General features: G+C 48.7%; 1 protein-coding gene across 1 annotated transcript; it reads right to left on the bottom strand.

The window, feature by feature from the left end:
- Window positions 1-13,017: 13,017 nt before the first annotated feature.
- Window positions 13,018-16,862, bottom strand: LOC100682404 (probable galactinol--sucrose galactosyltransferase 2). Its single transcript, XM_044499769.1, has 8 exons — window positions 16,551-16,862; window positions 16,221-16,443; window positions 15,595-15,839; window positions 15,409-15,499; window positions 15,272-15,320; window positions 14,258-15,130; window positions 13,964-14,166; window positions 13,018-13,855 (listed from the first exon to the last, which is right to left on the bottom strand). Exons 2-8 carry the CDS (start codon window positions 16,409-16,411, stop codon window positions 13,252-13,254), a joined length of 2,256 nt encoding a protein of 751 aa, XP_044355704.1. The 5' UTR covers window positions 16,412-16,443; window positions 16,551-16,862; the 3' UTR covers window positions 13,018-13,251.
- Between the last annotated feature and the right edge of the window lie 4,176 nt (window positions 16,863-21,038).

Here is a 21,038-nt window from a genome sequence, read left to right as displayed (position 1 = left end):
GGAGAAGGGAAGGGAGAAGGAGAAGGAAGGAAGGGGGCGCCCCCCCTCCCTAGTCCAATTCGGACTAGTCCATGGGGAGGGGTGCGGCCACCCTTTGGGGCCTTTCTCTCCTTTCCCGTATGGCCCATTAAGGCCCAATACGAATTCCCGTAACTCTCCGGTACTCCGAAAAATACCCGAATCGCTCGGAACCTTTCCAATGTCCGAATATAGTCGTCCAATATATCGATCTTTACGTCTCGACCATTTCGAGACTCCTCGTCATGTCCTTGATCTCATCCGGGACTCTGAACTCCTTCGGTACATCAAAACACATAAACTCATAATATAACCGTCATCTAACTTTAAGCGTGCGGACCCTACGGGTTCGAAAACTATGTAGACATGACCGAGACACGTCTCCGGTCAATAACCAATAGCGGAACCTGGATGCTCATATGGGCTCCCACATATTCTACGAAGATCTTTATCGGTCAAACCGCATAACAACATACGTTGTTCCCTTTGTCATCGGTATGTTACTTGCCCGAGATTCGATCGTCGGTATCTCAATACCTAGTTCAATCTCGTTACCGGCAAGTCTTTTTACTCGTTCCGTAATACATCATCCCGCAACTAACTCATTAGTTGCAATGCTTGCAAGGCTTTAAGTGATGTGCATTACCAAGTGGGCCCAGAGATACCTCTCCGACAATCGACAAATCCTAATCTCGAAATACGCCAACCCAACAAGTACCTTCGGAGACACCTGTAGAGCACCTTTATAATCACCCAGTTACGTTGTGACGTTTGGTAGCACACAAAGTGTTCCTCCGGTAAACGGGAGTTGCATAATCTCATAGTCATAGGAACATGTATAAGTCATGAAGACAACAATAGCAACATACTAAACGATCGTGTGCTAAGCTAACGGAATGGGTCAAGTCAATCACATCATTCTCCTAATGATGTGATCCCGTTAATCAAATGACAACTCATGTCAATGGCTAGGAAACATAAACATCTTTGATCAACGAGCTAGTCAAGTAGAGGCACACTAGTGACACTCTGTTTGTCTATGTATTCACACATGTATCATGTTTCCGGTTAATACAATTCTAGCATGAATAATAAACATTTATCATGATATAAGGAAATAAATAATAACTTTATTTTGCCTCTAGGGCATATTTCCTTCAGTCAGCACGCCGGTCTAAATCCTATGCGTGCAGGGGTCTGGGCCCATCGCCCATTGCGCAGCTGCACGTTGCATACGCGGCCGGAGAACAGACCTAGCAACCTCCATTTCAAAGGAAGTCACGTTACGCGGTCCAACCCGGCGCGCGCCGCTTAGTCACTGACGTCACGAAGGCTTTGGCTGATACCACGACATCGAGTGCCCATAACTGTTCCCGCGTAGTTGGTTAGTGCGTATAGACCAAATGGCCAGACTCAGATCAAATACCAAGATCTCGTTAAGCGTGTTAATTGATGTAACCACGGACACCGACCAGGGCCAGGCCCACCTCTCACCTAGGCGGTCTCAACCTGCCCTGTCGCTCCGCCACAAAGATCCACCCAGAGGGCCGTCGGGACAAAGGTCCTTTCAGCCCCCAATCCGTGAATCACTCGCGGGTGCTCCACGAGCCGACCCGACTTTAGTCACCACATGTATAATGTATAAAGTATATAGTATAAACCCGTGATCACCTTCCAAGTGATCACAGCCCGATAGTATAGCACAGCGGACGGACAAGAATGTAGGGCCACTGATGGAAAACTAGCATCCTATACTAAGCATGTAGGATTGCAGGTAAAGGTAACAACAGTAGTGGCAAAGACAGGCTATGCAGCATAATAGGATTAACGGAAAGCAGTAACATGCTACACTACTCTAATGCAAGAGTATAGAGAAGAATAGGCGATATCTGGTGATCAAGGGGGGGCTTGCCTGATTGCTCTGGCAAGAAGGAGGGGTCGTCAACAGCGTAGTCGGTCGGGGCACCAGCAGCGGCGTCGGTCTCGTAGTCTACCGGAGAGAAGAGAGGGGAAGAAACAGTAAATACGGAGCAAACAAAGCATCACAAAACATAACGAGGCAATACGCGGTGCTAGGTATGTCCTAACGCAGTAGGAGGTGATACCGACGAAGGGGGGAAACATCCGGGAAAGTATCCCCGGTGTTTCGCGTTTCCGGACAGATGAACCGGAGGGGGGAAGTTGCGTGTTTGCTATGCTAGGTATGTGTGGCGGACGAACGGGCTGCGTATCCGGATTCGTCTCGTCGTTTTGACCAACTTTCATGTACAAAGTATTTTCATCTGAGCTACGATTTATTTTATATTAATTTTGAAAGTTTTAATTCAATTTTGAAATTAACAGATTTTAATTAATTAGAAAAGGTAATTATTGGGTCAGCATGACATCAGCATGATGTCAGCAGGTCTACAGGTTGACTAGGTTAACCCTGGCACGTGGGGGCCGTTTGTCATAGTCTCAGGTTAATTAAACATGGTTAATTAGTTAACTAAAATGATTATGTTAATCTGATACAAAATTAATTAAGTTGATTAATTTTTTAATTAGTTAATTAATTATAATTTTTATTTATTTATTTTTATAACTTCTCTTTTTTTATTAAAGTTCAGGGCTGGGCCCCACTTGTCATAGGGCCAGTGGGGGCCTTAGCGGGCAAGCGGGTTACGGGCGCTGGCACGCCCAGGTCAACAGGGGGCTGTGCGCCAGCCACGGGCACGAGACTGAGGCAACTGGCAGCGGTGGCCGTGGGCGAGGTAGGGCGCGGGTGGGCGTGGCCCCGAACGGTGTGCAGGGGAGCGGGCTGCAGGCGGGGTAGGGGTCGGCAGGGAGCAGGGCCGCAGCCTGGTGGCGCGGGGTGTGGGTCGGGCGCGCGCGCTGCAAGGCTCAGGGGGTGGATGGAGCAGCAGTGGTGGCGGGCACAGTCAGGGCCGGAGCGGTGAGCGCGACCTCGGCCAAGCGCGCGAGCGTGGGCGGCAAAAGTGGTTGCGGAAGGCGGGGCGACGCGGTGGCCGCGGCGGGCATACGGGACGGCACGGGGACGCGCGAAGGCGAGCGCGAGGCCACGGCACGGGGCGGCGGCGTGCAAGGGACAGAGGGGGAAGAGGGACCCGGCCTCACCGACGATGTAGAGACCAGGGGCGGCGAGGCTCGATGGGGCCGATGAGGGAGAGGTCGAGGGGGCGTCGGCGGAGCGGTCCGGCGAGGTCGCGTTCCGGCAAGGCAGCGTCGAGGTCCAGCGGCGTGCGCGGTTGGCCCCGATCCGATCTAGATCATGGGAGAGAGGGAGAAAGCGAGTGGGGGGAGTGGCTGTTTGGTTAGGGTTAGGGGAAGTGGGGGAGAGGATAAGGGAGTGGGGGGCGACCGGTTGGGCCACGTGGGCCGGCCTGCTGGGAGGTGGGCCGCCTGGTCCAGTGGGTGGGGGGGTTCTCTTTTTTTGGTTTTGTTTTTCTATTTTTGTATTTTCTTTTCTTTTATTTATTTACTTTTCTGTTTTAAATCATTTTAAATTATTTAGGCATTTTATAAAAATGTGTTTACTACACCATATTTATCTATGTAATATTTAGTACAAACCGAACATTTTTATTTTAATGTTTGAAAACTTCTATTATTTACCAAACTTTGAATTTGAATTTTGGACCGGTTTTGATCTAACGATAGATTAGTAGTAGTAACCGTGGTGACGTGGCACCATTAGCATGGGATCACTGTAGCTTAATTATCCGGGCGTCACAATTCTCCTCCACTACAAGAAATCTCGTCCCGAGATTCAAGAGGGGGACTAATGGGGAAAAGATTTGGTTACGAAATTCTAACGAGTCTTCTCGGCCTAGGTTGCTCTTCTCGAAGAGGTCGATCCATAGCATTGATGTCTTCATTCCTATGCATCAATGCATCATGATGAAATTGTCGTCCTTTCTTCAAGAACTCCATCGTACTTACGAAAGGATAAGGGGGTATTACAGAAGAACGGACCGCTACAATGTTTGCTTATCTAGTAGATAACATCAGGGAAGGTGGCGGGAAGTAAATCTCGAATTGAAACTTAAGACATTATCGAGAGCAAGTAAGAAGGTGCAAAATAGAAGTTTCAAGCGCATAGACAATCGTTTGTTGCCTGATACGAAATGTGACAGGGGTTCAGAGCAATGGGAAAGTATTGCGTCTGGTACCAGAATAGATCACTAGGCAGGTGGCCTATGAATCACATACGAAGTCAAGCACGAGGAATAACTTCGACAACAGGGTGTATAGGAGAGTCAGGTTTCGATCCTGTGGAACTGTGGGTTATGGGTCCACCATGTGGGTTAAAAGTAGGAAGGGCGGTGACGTCTTGTATGACCATGTAGGCAACACATGTCAGCGGATAGCATGTCAGTTATGTCGGCAACAACGTCGGTACCAAGGGCGAGGGAAGAAGAGAACCATCTTCCTGCTCGTTGAACAAGGCGGACCAATAGGCAAAGTTCTCGTCCATCGGTGGTTACCGGAATGTCCTCAACAATAGTAACAGGGTCTTGCTGGCAGAATTGTACACCGAGGTGTTTACATAAGCAGGAGAATATTACTCCTTAGATCATATAGATCACAAGAAACTTTAACCCAACAAATGGAAAGGAAAATATGATTACCAGATTAAACAAAACAATGGAAAGGAAAGTGTGTTTAAACACATATTTCAAGGGTATATCCTTCGGAAAGACAAGCAGAGCATGATATCCATGACAGGATATAATGTAGAAAACTCTTTAGGTAAGGGGAGAGAAATTTCATGACATTACCCATACAGTGGTGTTTGGATAATTGAGCAGGAAACATTTAGCATTGGGCTTCAAATGTTCTTGTTGAAAATCGGAGTACCATAGACATGCTTCGAGGTAGCATTGGCATGGTCTTCAGGTGAAGATCAGACTTTGGATACACAAAGGATCCATCAGGAACAACTTGTAGGATAGGTCTTACAATTTCCTCATGGAAGAACAACTAACCTTGCGAAAAGGAATCTATAACAATAGGCCCTCCGGCCAGGTGTGCCAGGCATGACATCACCTTACCGGGTCATATAAAGACCAATGTTATAAATCTTGGAAATATGTTTCAACCATCGTATCTGGCCGAGATTCAGATCTGATTGGTGTCAGGATACCTCAGACTCGGGATGCCCGAGAAGAAAATATGCAACACAAATTAATGCAAGGACATTTTAAGATTCTCGGGAAATGAACCATGGAAGCAAGTTCCGAAACCAGAGTTCATCATTAAACCAAGGAGAGGATGAGGAGGTGGCTGATGGACTCAACGTCATATCATCGAGATTACCAAAAAGATGGATTTCCACAATTATGTGAACAAGGAGATAACATTTGTCATATCAAATGATATAATGATGTATGCTCGAGGAAAAACATACACAATTAAACATTGGTTGAAATGTGCGCCCGAAATAAGGCCTTAGGTAGTACGATCAATGTTAGAATGGTGATTCAATAATCAATAGTCTAAGAATGAACGGTCGACCATTAACTTCAAAGCAATAGGGTTGCGAGAAGGGCAGAATCCAAACAGCACTGTTCACCTGTTGGTATCCCGGTTAGAACCAACACGGGGACCAAGAAGAATGGTGATGGTGAAAAGTATTACTATATCAAGAGTTAATAGTTGAGGTAATTCCCTCAACATTCTTGACATAAAAGATGGTAATACTCCAAGGTAAAGAAGAACAAATGCTGGATAGCAAGGAACTCAAGGTATAACACAGAGACACGAACAAGTTTGTGTTGGAGGGAAGGCAATAAAGTGGTTGATGACAACACAAATCATCGAGGGCAAGGATGGTATTTCTCATCATGAATTTGATTGATATTCTGGAAGAGCTCAGAATGTTGACGATGATCACGACACATTTGTCGAGAGGTTTCAAGAAGATGTAATCGATCGGCGACGACATCACACCAAGGGAATGGTGAAGCAAAAGGTTACTGGAACCATGGGTACGACACAAACTCGAAATCACGTTTGCTATTCAAGGAGAAATGATATGACGAGGGAGATTGACGTAAGATTATCTCACCGTCGAAATTTGTGCTCCGGGAAGAAGGACCAAGTAGCACAATTAAAATTAGCACGGTAATGATGTAGCCGAACAGGCTAGGAATGACGTGATCGGGTACAAACTCATAAGTAAAGAAGATTACTAAAAGTTGTTGAACCATAGTGCGGGCTCGGTTCAGTTATCGGTGTCTTTGAGTGTTTAATAACTCAAAGCCCGTGAAAAATTGGAATCAGTGAGAATGTAGTACTTGATGAAGAACTCATAAGAAGTTATGCAGTTCCATGATAATCTCGAGATACCAGGGGGGTAATAGTCGACGACAGATCAAAGTAGAGGTTGGACTAGGTTATTGCTCTGCAGAAGACAAGTGGTTAAACTTGTCTGAGAAATTGGATCAAAGAAGAACAATATGGTTGGAAACCACGATTGTAAAAGACCAAATCCCAGAAATAAGATGTAATTATATCAAGGGGATAATTATTGTTACGAGAAGCTTCCATGACAAGATCTACATCGTGTCCATGGGCATGAACACAAAGTTCAAGGTCGACTCCCACTTCTCCAATGCATAACCTTTCATTCACTTCTCCTTTTTGAAGAAGTTGTAGTGTTGAAATTTTATCTGGCAAAATACCAGAAGAGTATGACTCGTGAAAACTCTGGGGTCACACAAATTAAGGAAGGCATAGGCTCAACCCATCGGGGCTTCGTAGGAACATATACCACAAGCTTCGAGAGTAATTATCACCAGCTCGAAGGCAGAGCATGGTTGACCAAATCCGAGAATAGGATTTACCAATGGCATTTTGTATCAGGGAAGAACTTCTCAAGGTTTTTGTATACGAAGGACTCTGTCGGATGATATTTCAACAAAGGATCCGATGATCCATAACGGAGCTGATGTGAGCATCGGCACACAACCAGAGGAAGAAACAATGCAAGGGCATTGGATTATAGAAGCAACTGACTAATTCAGAGCTCAAATGCAAAGGAGTTATGATTTTCAAATCAAGGGATCCGAAGCAAAACTCTGATTAGGGCTGGATAAGTTGAATAGCCTTAGGGGTACAATTGATGATGATTTGATTGGTTGAGAACTAGCTCCAGTTCAAAATGACGTCTGAGCTGGAAGGAGGAATCATAGGATCTGATTGAGGATTGCGAGCATTCACAACTTATTGAATCAATGGACTCAAAATGATAGTGACAAAGGATAGTAAATGAATACTGCTGGTCTTAAGGAACGCAACCAAAATGCAAGCACACAATTGCCGAGCAATAGCGGGCAGAGGATTACCGAAAGATCAGATAACCTCTCAATGTATCCTGTGAATCATATAAACAACGAGGGAAGAACGGATACTCGGTAAGTGTGAGAATTTATCTGTAGGGGGTATTCATGTGGCAAAGAACTGCAAGGCAGTAAGCTCAAGGATTCTTAAAAAGTTTGGAGAATAATTCGATGCATCTTGTAATAACAAGAGCAACTGGGAAAGAAAGTAAGACGACAGGTGCATGTAATTCTCCATAGGGATAACGGTTGTAGGGAATTGCAAAAGCAACGGTAACAAGGTCTCGAGTGAACACTGGAGAGTATCTTCCGAATCTTCTGGTGTAGTTGGCGATCATCTGGACTGAAGGGGCTCTCCGGGAGAAAATATTATCGAGAACCTAGAGTCAGAGTTAGTAAAATCGTTTAACCCGAATAGAAGAGATGTCAGAGTCCCAGAGTATAGGTCGAGGAATAAAAGATCCTACTACCACCCAATGGCGACGTGGGCCCGTAAGACACACAGCCATGTTAGTAAAAAGTTTTGCAATGTCTAGATTCGACTTCGGCCAAGGAGTGTGGAAGGGGGATTCCTACAGGCAGTCGGCTCTGATACCAACTTGTTACGCCCCCGATTCAATCGTACACTAATCATACACACAAACGTGTACGATCAAGATCAGGGACTCACGAGAAGATATCACAACACAACTCTAAGAATAAAATAAGTCATACAAGCATCATAATACAAGCCAGGGGCCTTGGGGGCTCGAATACAAGTGCTCGATCAAGACGAGTCAGCAGAAACAACAATATCTTAGTACAGACATAAGTTAAACAAGTTGCCATAAGATGGCTAGCACAAACTGGGATACAGATCGAAAGAGGCGCAGGCCTCCTGCCTGGGATCCTCCTAACTACTCCTGGTCGTCGTCAGCGGGTTGCACGTAGTAGTAGGCACCTCCGGTGTAGTAGGAGTCGTCGTCGACGGTGGCGTCTGGCTCTTGGGCTCCGGCATCTGGTTGCGACAACCAGGTAGAAGGGAAAGGGGGAAAAGAGGGAGAAAGGCAACCGTTAGTACTCATCCAAAGTACTCGCAAGCAAGGAGCTACACTACATATGCATGGGTATATGTGTAAAGGGCCATATCGGTGGACTAAACTGCAGAATGCTAGAATAAGAGGGGGATAGCTAATCCTGTCGAAGACTACGCTTCTGGCCACCTCCATCTTGCAGCATGTAGGAGAGAGTAGATGTTAAGTTCACCAAGTAGCATCGTATAGCATAAACCTACCCGGCGATCCCCTCCTTGTCGCGCTGTTAGAGAGCGATCACCGGGTTATATCTGGCACTTGGAAGGGTATGTTTTATTGAGTATCCAGTTCTAGTTGTCATAAGGTCAAGGTACAACTCCGGGTCGTCCTTTTACCGAGGGACACGGCTATTCGAATAGATAAACTTCCCTCCAGGGGTGCACCACATAACTCAACACGCTCGATCCCATTTGGCCGGACATACTTTTCTGGGTCATGCCCGGCCACGGAAGATCAACACGTCGCAGCCCTACCTAGGCACAACAGAGAGGTCAGCACGCCGGTCTAAATCCTATGCGCGCAGGGGTCTGGGCACATCGCCCATTGCACACCTGCACGTTGCGTACGCGGCCGGAGAGCAGACCTAGCAACCTCCATTTTAAAGGAAGTCACGTTATGCGGTCCAACCCGGCGCGCGCCGCTCAGTCGCTGACATCGCGAAGGCTTCGGCTGATACCACGACGTCGAGTGCCCATAACTGTTCCCGCGTAGTTGGTTAGTGCGTATAGACCAAATGGCCAGACTCAGATCAAATACCAAGATCTCGTTAAGCGTGTTAATTGATGTAACCACGGACACCGACCAGAGCCAGGCCCACCTCTCACCTAGGCGGTCTCAACCTGCCCTGTCGCTCTGCCACAAAGATCCACCCAGAGGGCCGTCGGGACAAAGGTCCTTTCAGCCCCCAATCCGTGAATCACTCGCGGGTGCTCCACGAGCCGACCCGACTTTAGTCACCACATGTATAATGTATAAAGTATATAGTATAAACCCGTGATCACCTCCCAAGTGATCACAGCCGATAGTATAGCACAGCGGACGGACAAGAATGTAGGGCCACTGATGGAAAACTAGCATCCTATACTAAGCATGTAGGATTGCAGGTAAAGGTAACAACAGTAGTGGCAAAGACAGGCTATGCAGCATAATAGGATTAACGGAAAGCAGTAACATGCTACACTACTCTAATGCAAGAGTATAGAGAAGAATAGGCGATATCTGGTGATTAAGGGGGGCTTGCCTGATTGCTCTAGCAAGAAGGAGGGGTCGTCAACAGCGTAGTCGGTCGGGGCACCAGCAGCGACGTCGGTCTCGTAGTCTACCGGAGAGAAGAGGGGGGGAAGAAACAGTAAATACGGAGCAAACAAAGCATCACAAAACATAACGAGGCAATACGCGATGCTAGGTATATCCTAACGCGGTAGGAGGTGATACCGACAAAGGGGGGAAACATCCAGGAAAGTATCCCCGGTGTTTCGCGTTTTCGGAGAGATGAACCGGAGGGGGAAAGTTGCGTGTTTGCTATGCTAGGGATGTGTGGCGGACGAACGGGTTGCGTATCCGGATTCGTCTCGTCGTTCTGAGCAACTTTCATGTACAAAGTATTTTCATCTGAGCTACGGTTTATTTTATATTAATTTTTCAAGTTTTAATTCAATTTTGAAATTAACAGATTTTAATTAATTAGAAAAGGTAATTATTGGGTCAGCATGACATCAGCATGATGTCAGCAGGTCTACAGGTTGACTAGGTTAACCCTGGCACGTGGGGGCCGTTTGTCATAGTCTCAGGTTAATTAAACATGGTTAATTAGTTAACTAAAATGATTAGGTTAATCTAATACAAAATTAATTAAGTTAATTAATTTTTTAATTAATTAATTTATTATATTTTTATTTATTTATTTTAAAACTTCTCTTTTTTTTATTAAAGTTCAGGGGCTGGGCCCCACTTGTCATAGGGCCAGTGGGGGCCTTAGCGGGCAAGCGGGTTACGGGCGCTGGCACGCCCAGGTCAACAGGGGGCTGGGCGCCAGCCACTGGCACGAGACAGAGGCAACTGGTAGCGGTGGCCGTGGGCGAGGCAGGGCGCGGCCAAGGGGCGCGGGTGGGCGCGTGCAGGGCACGCTGGGCGCGGCCCCGAACGGTGTGCAGGGGAGCGGGCTGCAGGCGGGGTAGGGGTCGGCAGGGAGCAGGGCCGCAGCCTGGTGGCGCGGGGCGTGGGTCGGGCGTGCGCGCTGCAAGGCTCAGGGGGGTGGATGGAGCAGCAGTGGAGGCGGGCACAGTCATGGCCGGAGCGGTGACCGCGTCCACGGCCAAGCGCGCGAGCGTGAGCGTCAAAAGTAGTTGCGGAAGGCGGGGCGACACGGTGGCCGCGGCGGGCGTACGGGACGGCACGGGGAGGTGCGAAGGCGAGCGCGAGGCCACGGCACGGGGCGGCGGCGTGCAAGGGACAGAGGGGGAAGAGGGAGCCGGCCTCACCGACGATGTAGAGACCAGGGGGCGGCGAGGCTCTATGGGGCCGGTGAGGGAGAGGTCGAGGGCGCGTCGGCGGAGCGGTCCGGCGAGGTCGCGTTCCGGCAAGGCGGCGTGCACGGTCGGGCCCCGATCCGATCTGGATCGTGGGAGAGAGGGAGAAAGCGAGTGGGGGGAGTGGCTGTTCGGTTAGGGTTAGGGGAAGTGGGGGAGAGGATAAGGGAGTGGGGGCGGCCGGTTGGGCCAGGTGGGCCGGCCTGCTGGGAGGTGGGCCGCCTGGTCCAGTGGGTGGGGGTTCTCTTTTTTTTGGTTTTGTTTTTCTATTTTTGTATTTTCTTTTCTTTTATTTATTTACTTTTCTGTTTTAAATCATTTTAAATTATTTAGGCATTTTATAAAAATGTGTTTACTACACCATATTTATCTATGTAATATTTAGTACAAACCGAACATTTTTATTTTAATGTTTCAAAACTTTTATTATTTAGCAAACTTTGAATTCGAATTTTGGACCGGTTTTGATCTAACGATAGATTAGCAGCAGTAACCGTGGTGACGTGGCACCATTAGCGTGGGATCACTGTAGCTTAATTATCCGGGCGTCACAATTGGAAAGCAGTTCGGTGGATTTTCAGATACCTGCGTGGTACTTTTAATGCTTATTTACAGTTTGGAAAAACTGGAGATGGGCTTGTTGGTTTTGTTGATTCTGATTTTGCTGGTGATTTGGATAAGAGAAGATCGCTCACAGGTTATGTTTTCATCATTGGTGGTTGTGCTGTGAGTTGGAGAGCAACTTTGCAGTCTATTGTGATTTGTTCCACTACTGATGTCGAGTATATGGCTATTTCTGAGGCGTGCAAAGAAGCTATCTGGTTGAGAGGTTTATACACTGAGCTTTGTGGAGATTCATCTTGCCCTACCGTATTTAGTGACAGTCAAAGTGCTATATATCTTACAAAGAATCCAATGTATCATGAGAAAACAAAGCATATTGATGTCAGATTTCACTATATTCGAGATGTTACTGGTGAAGTCGATTTGAAGGTATGCAAGATAAATACTCATGATAATCCTGCTGACATGATGACAAAGCCAGTTCCTACCAATAAGTTTGAGCTTCGCTCAGGCTTAGTTAGTATTTCTCACTAGTCCTATGGACTTTGACGTACAAGGTGTTTATGCTGATTTGGATGGAGTTATTCACTTTCTTTGACTATTGAATGGAATTTGGCTCAAGGTGGAGATTGTTAAATTATGATCCAAATTATAGTATTGTGTTGGACTGGACGTAGTACAACCGGTGTGGGCGTTGCATTGACGTTGACGCATACGAGTACAACTCGTTTACTTGTCCTACAAGAACTCCTATGTGTTGCCCCTCATATATACTTCATGTAGTCGCACCTAAGACGGCCTGTCGTCTCGTGCTTGTAATACTCCTCCTCGTAGTGATTGCGCCTTCGTGCGTCCGTGGTTTTCTTCCGCATGGGTTTCCATGTAAAAATCTGTATCTCTCTGTCTCGTTTATTTCTCGTTATTATCTAACAGTTCTTTGGCGTTTTGTCTTTGTTTTGTATGATCTACGGATCATTTACTGAAAAACCAAGGTGTGTGTTTTTCATGTACGAGGGTATGGTGAGTTACCATAATTGTTTTTTTAACACAGTACAAACTCAAACGCTCATATACACGCGTATACACTTACTCCTATGAACGCACACACGCACATCCTATCCCTATGAGCACCTTCAGACTAGCCACAATGGGTAGTAACATGGAGTAGTAACATGCTCATGTTACTAGTCTATGTTACTACCTATATAGTGGGGAGTAACATATGTGTGGTAACATGGAGCATTTCATTTATTAAGCTATAGACACATCTTGCCTTGATATATGTGATGTTACTCATGTGTGATGTTACTCATACTAGTAGTAACTAGCTATGTTACCACTTTCATCTCTTTCTTCATTTATTGCATGCCACATCATTTATTTAACCTAGATATGTGTGATGTTACTACCTATGTTACTCCCACTATGGGTAGTCTCAATAATTGTTTTTTTTAGAGAATTAGAATTAATGTGAATCATGAAAGTAATCGATTTACAAGGAGCACCATCCTTTATTGCATTCATTCAAATCTTAATGATAGTACAGAAGGGATACATTATTGCATTTGCCACAATGATAGAGCAAAGCATAATCTCTCTACATGGCAATATTTATCTCTCGATCAATCTCTCTTAAGCACTATAGGCACCAACAATGGAAAGAAATAATCCAACGGCTGAGATCGCCTCAGCCAGCCCCGTGATCGTGAACACGAGCATGCCAGCCTAGACCCGAATCTCCAGCGTCCACCGGTACATCTCCTCCTCCGGGACCGGCACGTCGACCGTGACGAGCCCCGTGTCGGCGTCGTAGCCGAACTCCACGTCAGCCGAGTCGAGGGAGCATTTCGCCGGCCTCCGCGAGCAGTAGGCGCCGAACCGGCCGCAGCCGCGCACCCTGAGCGCCACAACGGCCTTGTCGTCCTCGTTCGTCCTGACGACGCACTCCTCGACGGCACCGCCGGCATTGAACATGTGGAGCAACCCGATGGGCGCGAACGAGATGTCCGGCGCCACGGCGCGGACGGGGCACACGTGGAACAGCTCGTATTCGAGCCTCTTGAGCGTCACCGGCAGGGTGGCGCCCCGGGGCAGCCGCACGAGCTCCCCCGCCCGGTGCGTGTACACCACGGCGTCGCCGGTGCAGTCGTCGGTGCCGGTGGCCTGGGTGATGCCCTCCACGTCCTCGGCGCGCACCGAGCCGGTGAGCGTCCCGGGCGCCTCGTCGTGGATCCTTGTCTTTTTGACGACGCGACACCACCCCGCGCCCTGGCAGTTGAACACCCCCACCACGCCGGCGCACTTGTTCATGTTCCATATCTTGAGCAAGCTGAGAGAGAAAAGCAAGGGATCACATATCAGCACTGAGATGGAATCTGGGAGAGTTTCATTCACGTCAGAGAGAGGGAGGATTCCTTTGAAGGATGATGGTGAGCACCTGGCACCGTCGCGCGCCGGGTCGGAGAAGAGGCAGTCGCGCGTGGGCCTGCCGGGGAGCTGTGCGCGGAGCACGGAGCCGTCGGGGAGCACCAGCTTCTTGAGAAGGTCGAAGTTGTGGTTCCCTGGCTTGTCGCTGACATAAATGGGGCAGCCGCCGATGGCCCTCGCCGCGCCGTGGTACTCCGCCGCCGGGTGCAGGCTCTGCACCATCCATCAGTCAGAAGTCAGAACAAACAGTGAATTTTTTTAATTAAACTCCAGAAGGAAAGAAAGAAAGAAAGAATTAGTGTACATGGAACATGTCCCAGTCGGGCTGCATGAACTCGCCGAGGAAGAGCGTGTTGTAAGCGACGGAGGAGATGTGGACGGTGTGCGACGCCGGGTCGCGCGGGTAGAAGTCGTCGGAGGCGCGCACGACGGCGGTCTGCTTGGCGCTGTAGAGCATGTCGGTGTTGTGGCACATGCAGGAGATGCATCCGTTGTCGGGGAAGTTGCGGGCGACGGAGGCCTCGAGCGCGCGGTGGTAGGCGCGTGTGAGCGCGACGCGGCCGCCGTGGCCGGCGCCGAGGGTCTCCACGATGTTCTGCACGTCCACCTTGACGCCGTCGACGCCGCAGGCGGCCAGGTAGGCGTGGAGCTCGTCGTAGAAGCTGTAGACCTTGCGCGGGTGCACGAGGCCGAGGCCGAGCACGGAGAGCGAGTCCATGACGATGTCGGGCTGGTTGCCGGTGACGCCCGGCGACTGCACCGGGTAGGCCAGCGCGGACTCGTAGTGCTCCATCCCGGCCGCCGACGGCTTGACGCCGCCCCAGTAGCCGGCCATGGCGTGCCAGACGTAGACGCTCTTGACGCCGTGCTCCTTCTTGGTCTCCTCCACCAGCCGCTTCAGCCCCGGGGTCTCCTCCTGCTGCTCGCTCTGGAACTTGGTGTTCTCCTTGATGCCGGTGAGCCTGCTCGCGAACTGCGCCCCTTCCTGGACGGCGACGCTCGGGTCTTCCTTGTTCTCGCTGCCGATCTGCTGCCAGCCGTCGTCAATGATGAGGAACCGCGGCGGCGCGCCACCCTCCGCCAGGCTGCGGAGCCCCTGCTTGACGCCGTCGGCCGTCACGTCCGTGTAGAAGGCGTCCCACGTGCACCACCCGAACCAGTCCACAAACGACGGCACCTGCATAAGCCAATCCACAAGCACACAAAAAAATCAAGATACGAGCGGTGGACTTAATACTGTAAATTTAGCCCATCAAACGTCCGCGGACGCGGACGCGCCCAAATCAACGTGGTCGAACATGATAGAAATTGTACTGACCTTTTTCTTCTCCCTGTGGTGGAACGTCTGCATGTGCTTCTCAACGGCCCTGCATTCCAGATAAAGAACATTCAACGTGTCAGTTTAGATTTCGATTTTAGTCGAGTGACGGAGGAAGAAGAGGAGGACGTATGTACTTGACGGCCTGGGTGATGGTGTCGAAGGGGTTGGTGCCGGCGTGGATGTACACGCTGTTCATGCCCTGCTCCGTCTGCACCGCTTTGTCCCCTGCTCTCACCCACACGCACAACAGAATTCAGCACAGATCCCAGTGCAAACACAACCACAGATTAATCTGGTAAAAAGGAGCTCCTGATCATTACCGCTCTCGATGCAGATCTGGAGCTGGTCTTGGTCGTTGCCCTGGAGCACCGTTCGGAACTGCCCCTCCAGCAGCGGCAGCATCACCAGGTACACCGGCTCGCTGTCGCCGTCGTCGTTGCCGGCGGCGGCAGGGACCTCGATGAGGATGAATTGGGTCTCCAGCGGGACGTCGCGGCCGGAGGTGCCCATCCGCTGCGTCATCCACCACAGCTTGAACCGGAACAGGCACATGAATCGGCAGTCGCTGCAGCAAACAATTTTTCCAGTGAAATGTAATTCAGCTGAGTTGAAAAGCTATGCCAATAATAAACTGCTGTAACAAAATTCATAAAAATAACTGGAGTATGATATTTTTTTATTTAGAAATCAACTTCCTAAATGTAAATTAAGCTGAAGTACTCAGAAATCAACTTCCTAAATTTTGATAGGAATCCTCAAAAAATAAAATTGATAGGAAAAAAGAGAGCAGGAGGAAAAGAAAAACTCAGAAATCCATGGTGCATTCCAGAGTTTGCCCAGGTGTTCATCCACCTTCCCCACATTTATCCAGCACTATCTCTTTTCCTCAACAGACACGAGTACAAAGTTCTCAAAAAAAAAACAGACACGGACAAAGAATACTGACCGGAGAGTCCCGAAGGTGAAGACGTGGTGGCTCTTGGCCTCGCCGGCCGTGGCGCCGACGAAGGCCCCGTCGACGAGCCCGGCCCCGGAAGCGTGCGCCGCGGTAACGTTGTCCGGCACGCCGGAGAGCACCGTCCGGCCGCGCACCGCCAGCCTCCCGTCGCTCACCGTGATCTGCGGTGTCACCGTCATCTCCGACGACCAGATTCAAAGGACCACCCCTTCTGCAACACGAGAACGGCCGGCGTTAGCATCCAGCAAACGACCAAAGCAAAATTCAGATGAACCACGAAGAGAGATGCTGACCAATTAAGGAGGACAAGACGCGTACCTTGCTTCGATACGGAGCTTGATAGATGCCGGACGATGGTATATGATAAGAGTGATAGAGAGTGCTTTGTGTGCGGGTAATCGGAACTAGTAGCACTAATCTAATGATATGATAAGATGGTGCGCTGCCCTCGCCGAAGAGGGGGATGAAGGGAGGGAGGAGGCGATGGGGAGAGGAGGGGTTTATATAGTCGGGAGGGAGGAGGGGCGAGACGTGCGTGGCCGGTGACACGACATCCACACGCGGCCCATTCCCATTCGGGAAGAAGAAGCCAGTCGCTGGAGAATTCACATGTTTCTTCTGCCCACTACGCGGAAATCATGGGTTTTCCTGCGAGGTTTCTTTGTGTGGAAGATTGCATTTGCATGCATGATGGAGTACAGCTGCTGGTGCGGACGATCTGAGGTGTCCCAGTTCGATGTACGTATCTCTTTCTTACAAGGAAGTTGTAATCGTGTAAACTATGCTGCCACGCCTGGATTGTTGCTTGTGTGTTTCCTGTTGCCGGCCGAGCGGAACAAATGACAACATGCAGCAGTCTTGGTCTCGGAACATTATCCCTCTCTTGGCTCCCGACGTCCATATCTTTTCTTTCTGTGCTGCTCAAGCATTCCATTTTTCGTGTTCCACAGTTTCCACCGAAGACTGGCGCAATCGTTATCTACTGCCTCCGATCCATATTACTTGTCCCAGTTCGATGTCCTTTTTTTTTTCTAGAAATGGGTATTCTAGACATATTTTACTGGTTATATTTAGACAAATCCAAGACAAGTAATATGGATTGGAGGGAGTACAAATATTTACCCCCCCTTAAAAAAGAGAATGTTCATGTTTATATTTTTTTAACTGGATCATTTATATACGTCATTTCATGAGGGTTCAAAGATCTTTTATTCGCATGTCTCGCTCCAAGAACTGCTAATTTCGCCAAGGTCACAAAATAACCAGAAAATATTTAATCTTTCAACAAATTCATAGAGGAAAAAGGACATCAAGAAACAACGAAAAGTCTAGTGGAACAGGTGACTGGAAAGAACGGCCAAAACGACAAAATGAAAACCTTATCTCTCTTATGAAAATGGAATCTCTCAAAAAAAGTTGTGAAAGCAACTGTGAAATTTTGGTAAATATCATGAACAATTCAATAGAAGATTACCAAAGAAGAAAAATCATGTGGTAAAACCTACAAGGGATTCTCACGTGCCACAAAACGGTGTTTTTTCCTAAAAAAGATGTAGTCATTTTACCACTCCGAAATCAAAATATTGCTACGTTTTTTCTTCTTCTATAAATGAGTTGTACCCATGTATTAATCAAACATCAACATTATAAGAAATATCCAAAAGGAAATGGAAACATAATTCACTCCTCAGGTAATCCTTCATCCCGTACATGCCAAGGATGCGCTGAAGTTTGCTGCCGCTCGAGTTTTGCACCATCCCTGGAACAATAAACGTGTATCCACGCAGGCGGACGGTAAATCACCGTTCTCTGGAGTTTTGCGCCATCAATGGAACAGTAAACGTGTATCCACGAAGGCGGCCGGTAAATCACTGATCTCTGCTGAGAAGTCTCGGCTACGTGGATCCTAAAGGATCAACTACCCAAAGAAGAAGACGATGCTTAGCTGATCACATGTCCGCCCCGAGTCGATGAAATGCCAAAATCGACGCCACTGGAGCCAAAGCACCATTAGCCAAACGAAGATACCCCTCCCTTAGGCATGATTAATTCCAGTAAATAAATCATGACTAGAAGAGATACTAGCATGCAATAATCTAGCAAACTAGAAAAACAACAAGACATGCATAACAGCAGCAAACACGTAACAATAGCTGTAGAGACAGACATGAACAGAGGATGTTGGACGTACTGATCGTTAGCTATTATGGTTGCGACGGTGTTGATGACGATCTGCTGCTGACGGCTATGAATACGACGATGAGTAGCACCGCCCGACTTGGACGGAAGACGACCCGTGATGACGAATTTGAGCAGTCGCGCACAGCGCTTCCCAAAAACCTAATTCGTCCTCTCCCGGTGCAGGATCGCAAAGACGAATGGTTCCGGAGACCTGCTCTCCCACGCGCCGATGCACGCCGGCGTTTGGGATGGAGTAGATTACGATGGCGGCGCAAGTTGTGAGATGAGGCAAAACCCTAGGTGTTTTCGGTGCTGTGCTCCTGCAAGGAAACGGATCGGATTTCGGCGGACCATTCACGCGCATGTCGCATGTACGCGCCGCCTCGCCTCGCCTCGCCACGGCCCGGCGAGGCGAGGCGAGCGAGCGCGCACGTGTGGTTTTCCCTTTCTCTTCTCACACACCACTTAGAGTGGTGGAGAGAACCCACTATATAAAGAGGTCCAACTCTTCTTCAACTTCCGGGGTGGGACTAAACTTAGCACCACCACTTGCCATTTTACACATGGGCTTTGAGATTTCAGAAATTGCTATGGACCTAGCCTATTAATTCTAACAATCCCCCACCAGATCTCAAATACCCATTTAGAGATTTGCCTTCTCTCACCACTTGTTTAATATACCAGTGTTTCAGCAGAGACTGTTAAGTTGAACTTCTGCCTAGAACTTTAAGCTACATCCATTCACAACTTGACAATGGACTATGCCTTGAATTGCTAGTTTTGTGTGAACAGGTTTCACTCAAAGTCTTAACCAGTACCTGATCGCCAGTAGGCTACCCCGCGGTTTGGAGCTTATACGTCATACTCCCTGGTCTCTTCATGAGCTTACTAGAGATCACCCAAATCTCATAGACTGCGACGTTTACAATCAGAACTCATATAGGTGTGTTCTTTCAAGAATGCTCTATAGGACAACATCTTTGCTAATTATAGCCAATAGAACCACGTTAAGGCATGTTGCCAACCTGCCTTACAGATCTGAGCCTTACAGCTCTGAGAGTTTTGCATCTTCACTTGGAGACGATCATTAGTTATTACTCTCCTCAGTTAACCAATAGCTTGTTCTTCCCAGATCCTAATTCACGGGATCTCCGATCACAAAGGTTGGGTTACTACTATTGTGTAACATCTATGGGTCTCATACCCATCTCCCTCGATGCAATATCTATCACATTTCGTGATAGTCCCTTTGTAAAGAGATCTGCCAGGTTTTTGTCTGTTTGTATATACGTAACAGTTATTACTCCGGAGTTTCTCAACTTTCTGACAGACTTCAAACGTCTCTTCACGTGTCTTGATGACTTTGCATTATCTTTAGAATTGTTCACTTTAGCGATAACCGTTTGGTTATCACAATTCATAAGAATAGCCGGTACAGGTTTTTCAACAACCGGCAAGTTCATCAAGAGCTCACGCAGCCATTCTGCCTCAACAGTAGCTGTGTCCAAAGCAGTTAATTCTGCTTCCATAGTTGACCTCGTCAATATGGTTTGCTTGCAAGACCTCCATGACACTGCGCCACCACCATGAGTAAATACATACCCACTTGTTGCGTAAAGTACATCAACATCGGAGATCCAATTTGAATCACTATATCCTTCTAGCACAGCAGGATGCCCTGAATAAGTAATTCCGTAACTCATACACTACTAGAAAAAGGGCTATAGATGGGATTGACACTAATGGCGCACCAGACAAGCGGTGCGCCATTAGTATATACTAATGGCGCACCACCTTCTGATACGCCATTAGAGTTGAAACTACTAATGGCGCACCAGGCGCAGGGTGCGCCATTAGTATCAAAAAAAAAAATTTTAACTAGTGCGCCTGTCCAAACATACTAATGGCGCATCCAGACACAGTGCGCCATTACTAGTTGTAACTAGTAATGCGTGGATTGCGGGCGGCCAACAGGGGCCGCCCCCCGATTCCTAGCTTCACGGCCAGCAACTCGCACAACGCGATGGCGGGGCCATTGGTGTCTCCGGCGGAGGCGGCATTGGTGTCTCCGACGCCGGCACGGGAGCTTAATGCACCCGGGTGTACGCCGGCCGGCACCTCTGCAGCAAGCGGCCCCTCCGTCAACTGCACGCCCGCCGTTGGCGGTGCCTCGACATTAGCCGAGCTCGACGCCATCATCACGGTAACTAATTAAGCCTCTCTCGGCCGAGGACTTCATCTCCTTGCCTTTGACTGGGCATCCCTAACGCCCTACATGTTTTCGCAGGGCGCCGCCGACGTTCCGTGCACTCTCCTGCACTTCGTGAACAACGAGTTGGTCGATGTCGCCAAGGGCAAAATCGTTCAACCGGGCAACCCCTTGTTCCACGGTACCCAGATGCCACCCAACTTGTTTAGGGTTCAACTGGTTCGGGTGCTGCCAGGCTGCGACGAGGTGTTACCTCCGATTCGACCCATCGGGGCCGACGATGATGACGTGATGAACCTCAGCGCCTGCCTGAGCTGGCCCCTGCTTTGGCCGAAGAGCCAAATTCGTTTGGGGGCGGGGGACACCACCCCAAAGACAACACCGCCAGTCGTGCCGGCGCCAAGTCGGCCCCATGG

The sequence above is a fragment of the Triticum aestivum genome, chromosome 3D, assembly GCF_018294505.1.
Source record: "Triticum aestivum cultivar Chinese Spring chromosome 3D, IWGSC CS RefSeq v2.1, whole genome shotgun sequence".
Classification (NCBI taxonomy): domain Eukaryota; kingdom Viridiplantae; phylum Streptophyta; class Magnoliopsida; order Poales; family Poaceae; genus Triticum; species Triticum aestivum.
This window is presented reverse-complemented; position numbering and strand designations above follow the sequence as displayed.

Excerpts from the sequence above, each read along its gene's own strand:
- LOC100682404 (XM_044499769.1), bottom strand. The coding sequence starts at position 16,411 with ATGACGGTGACACCGCAGATCACGGTGAGCGACGGGAGGCTGGCGGTG. Across the intron at positions 15,321-15,408 it reads ACCATCACCCAGGCCGTCAA|GGCCGTTGAGAAGCACATGC; the intron begins GTACATACGTCC and ends TCTGGAATGCAG. Across the intron at positions 15,131-15,271 it reads ACCACAGGGAGAAGAAAAAG|GTGCCGTCGTTTGTGGACTG; the intron begins GTCAGTACAATT and ends TGGCTTATGCAG.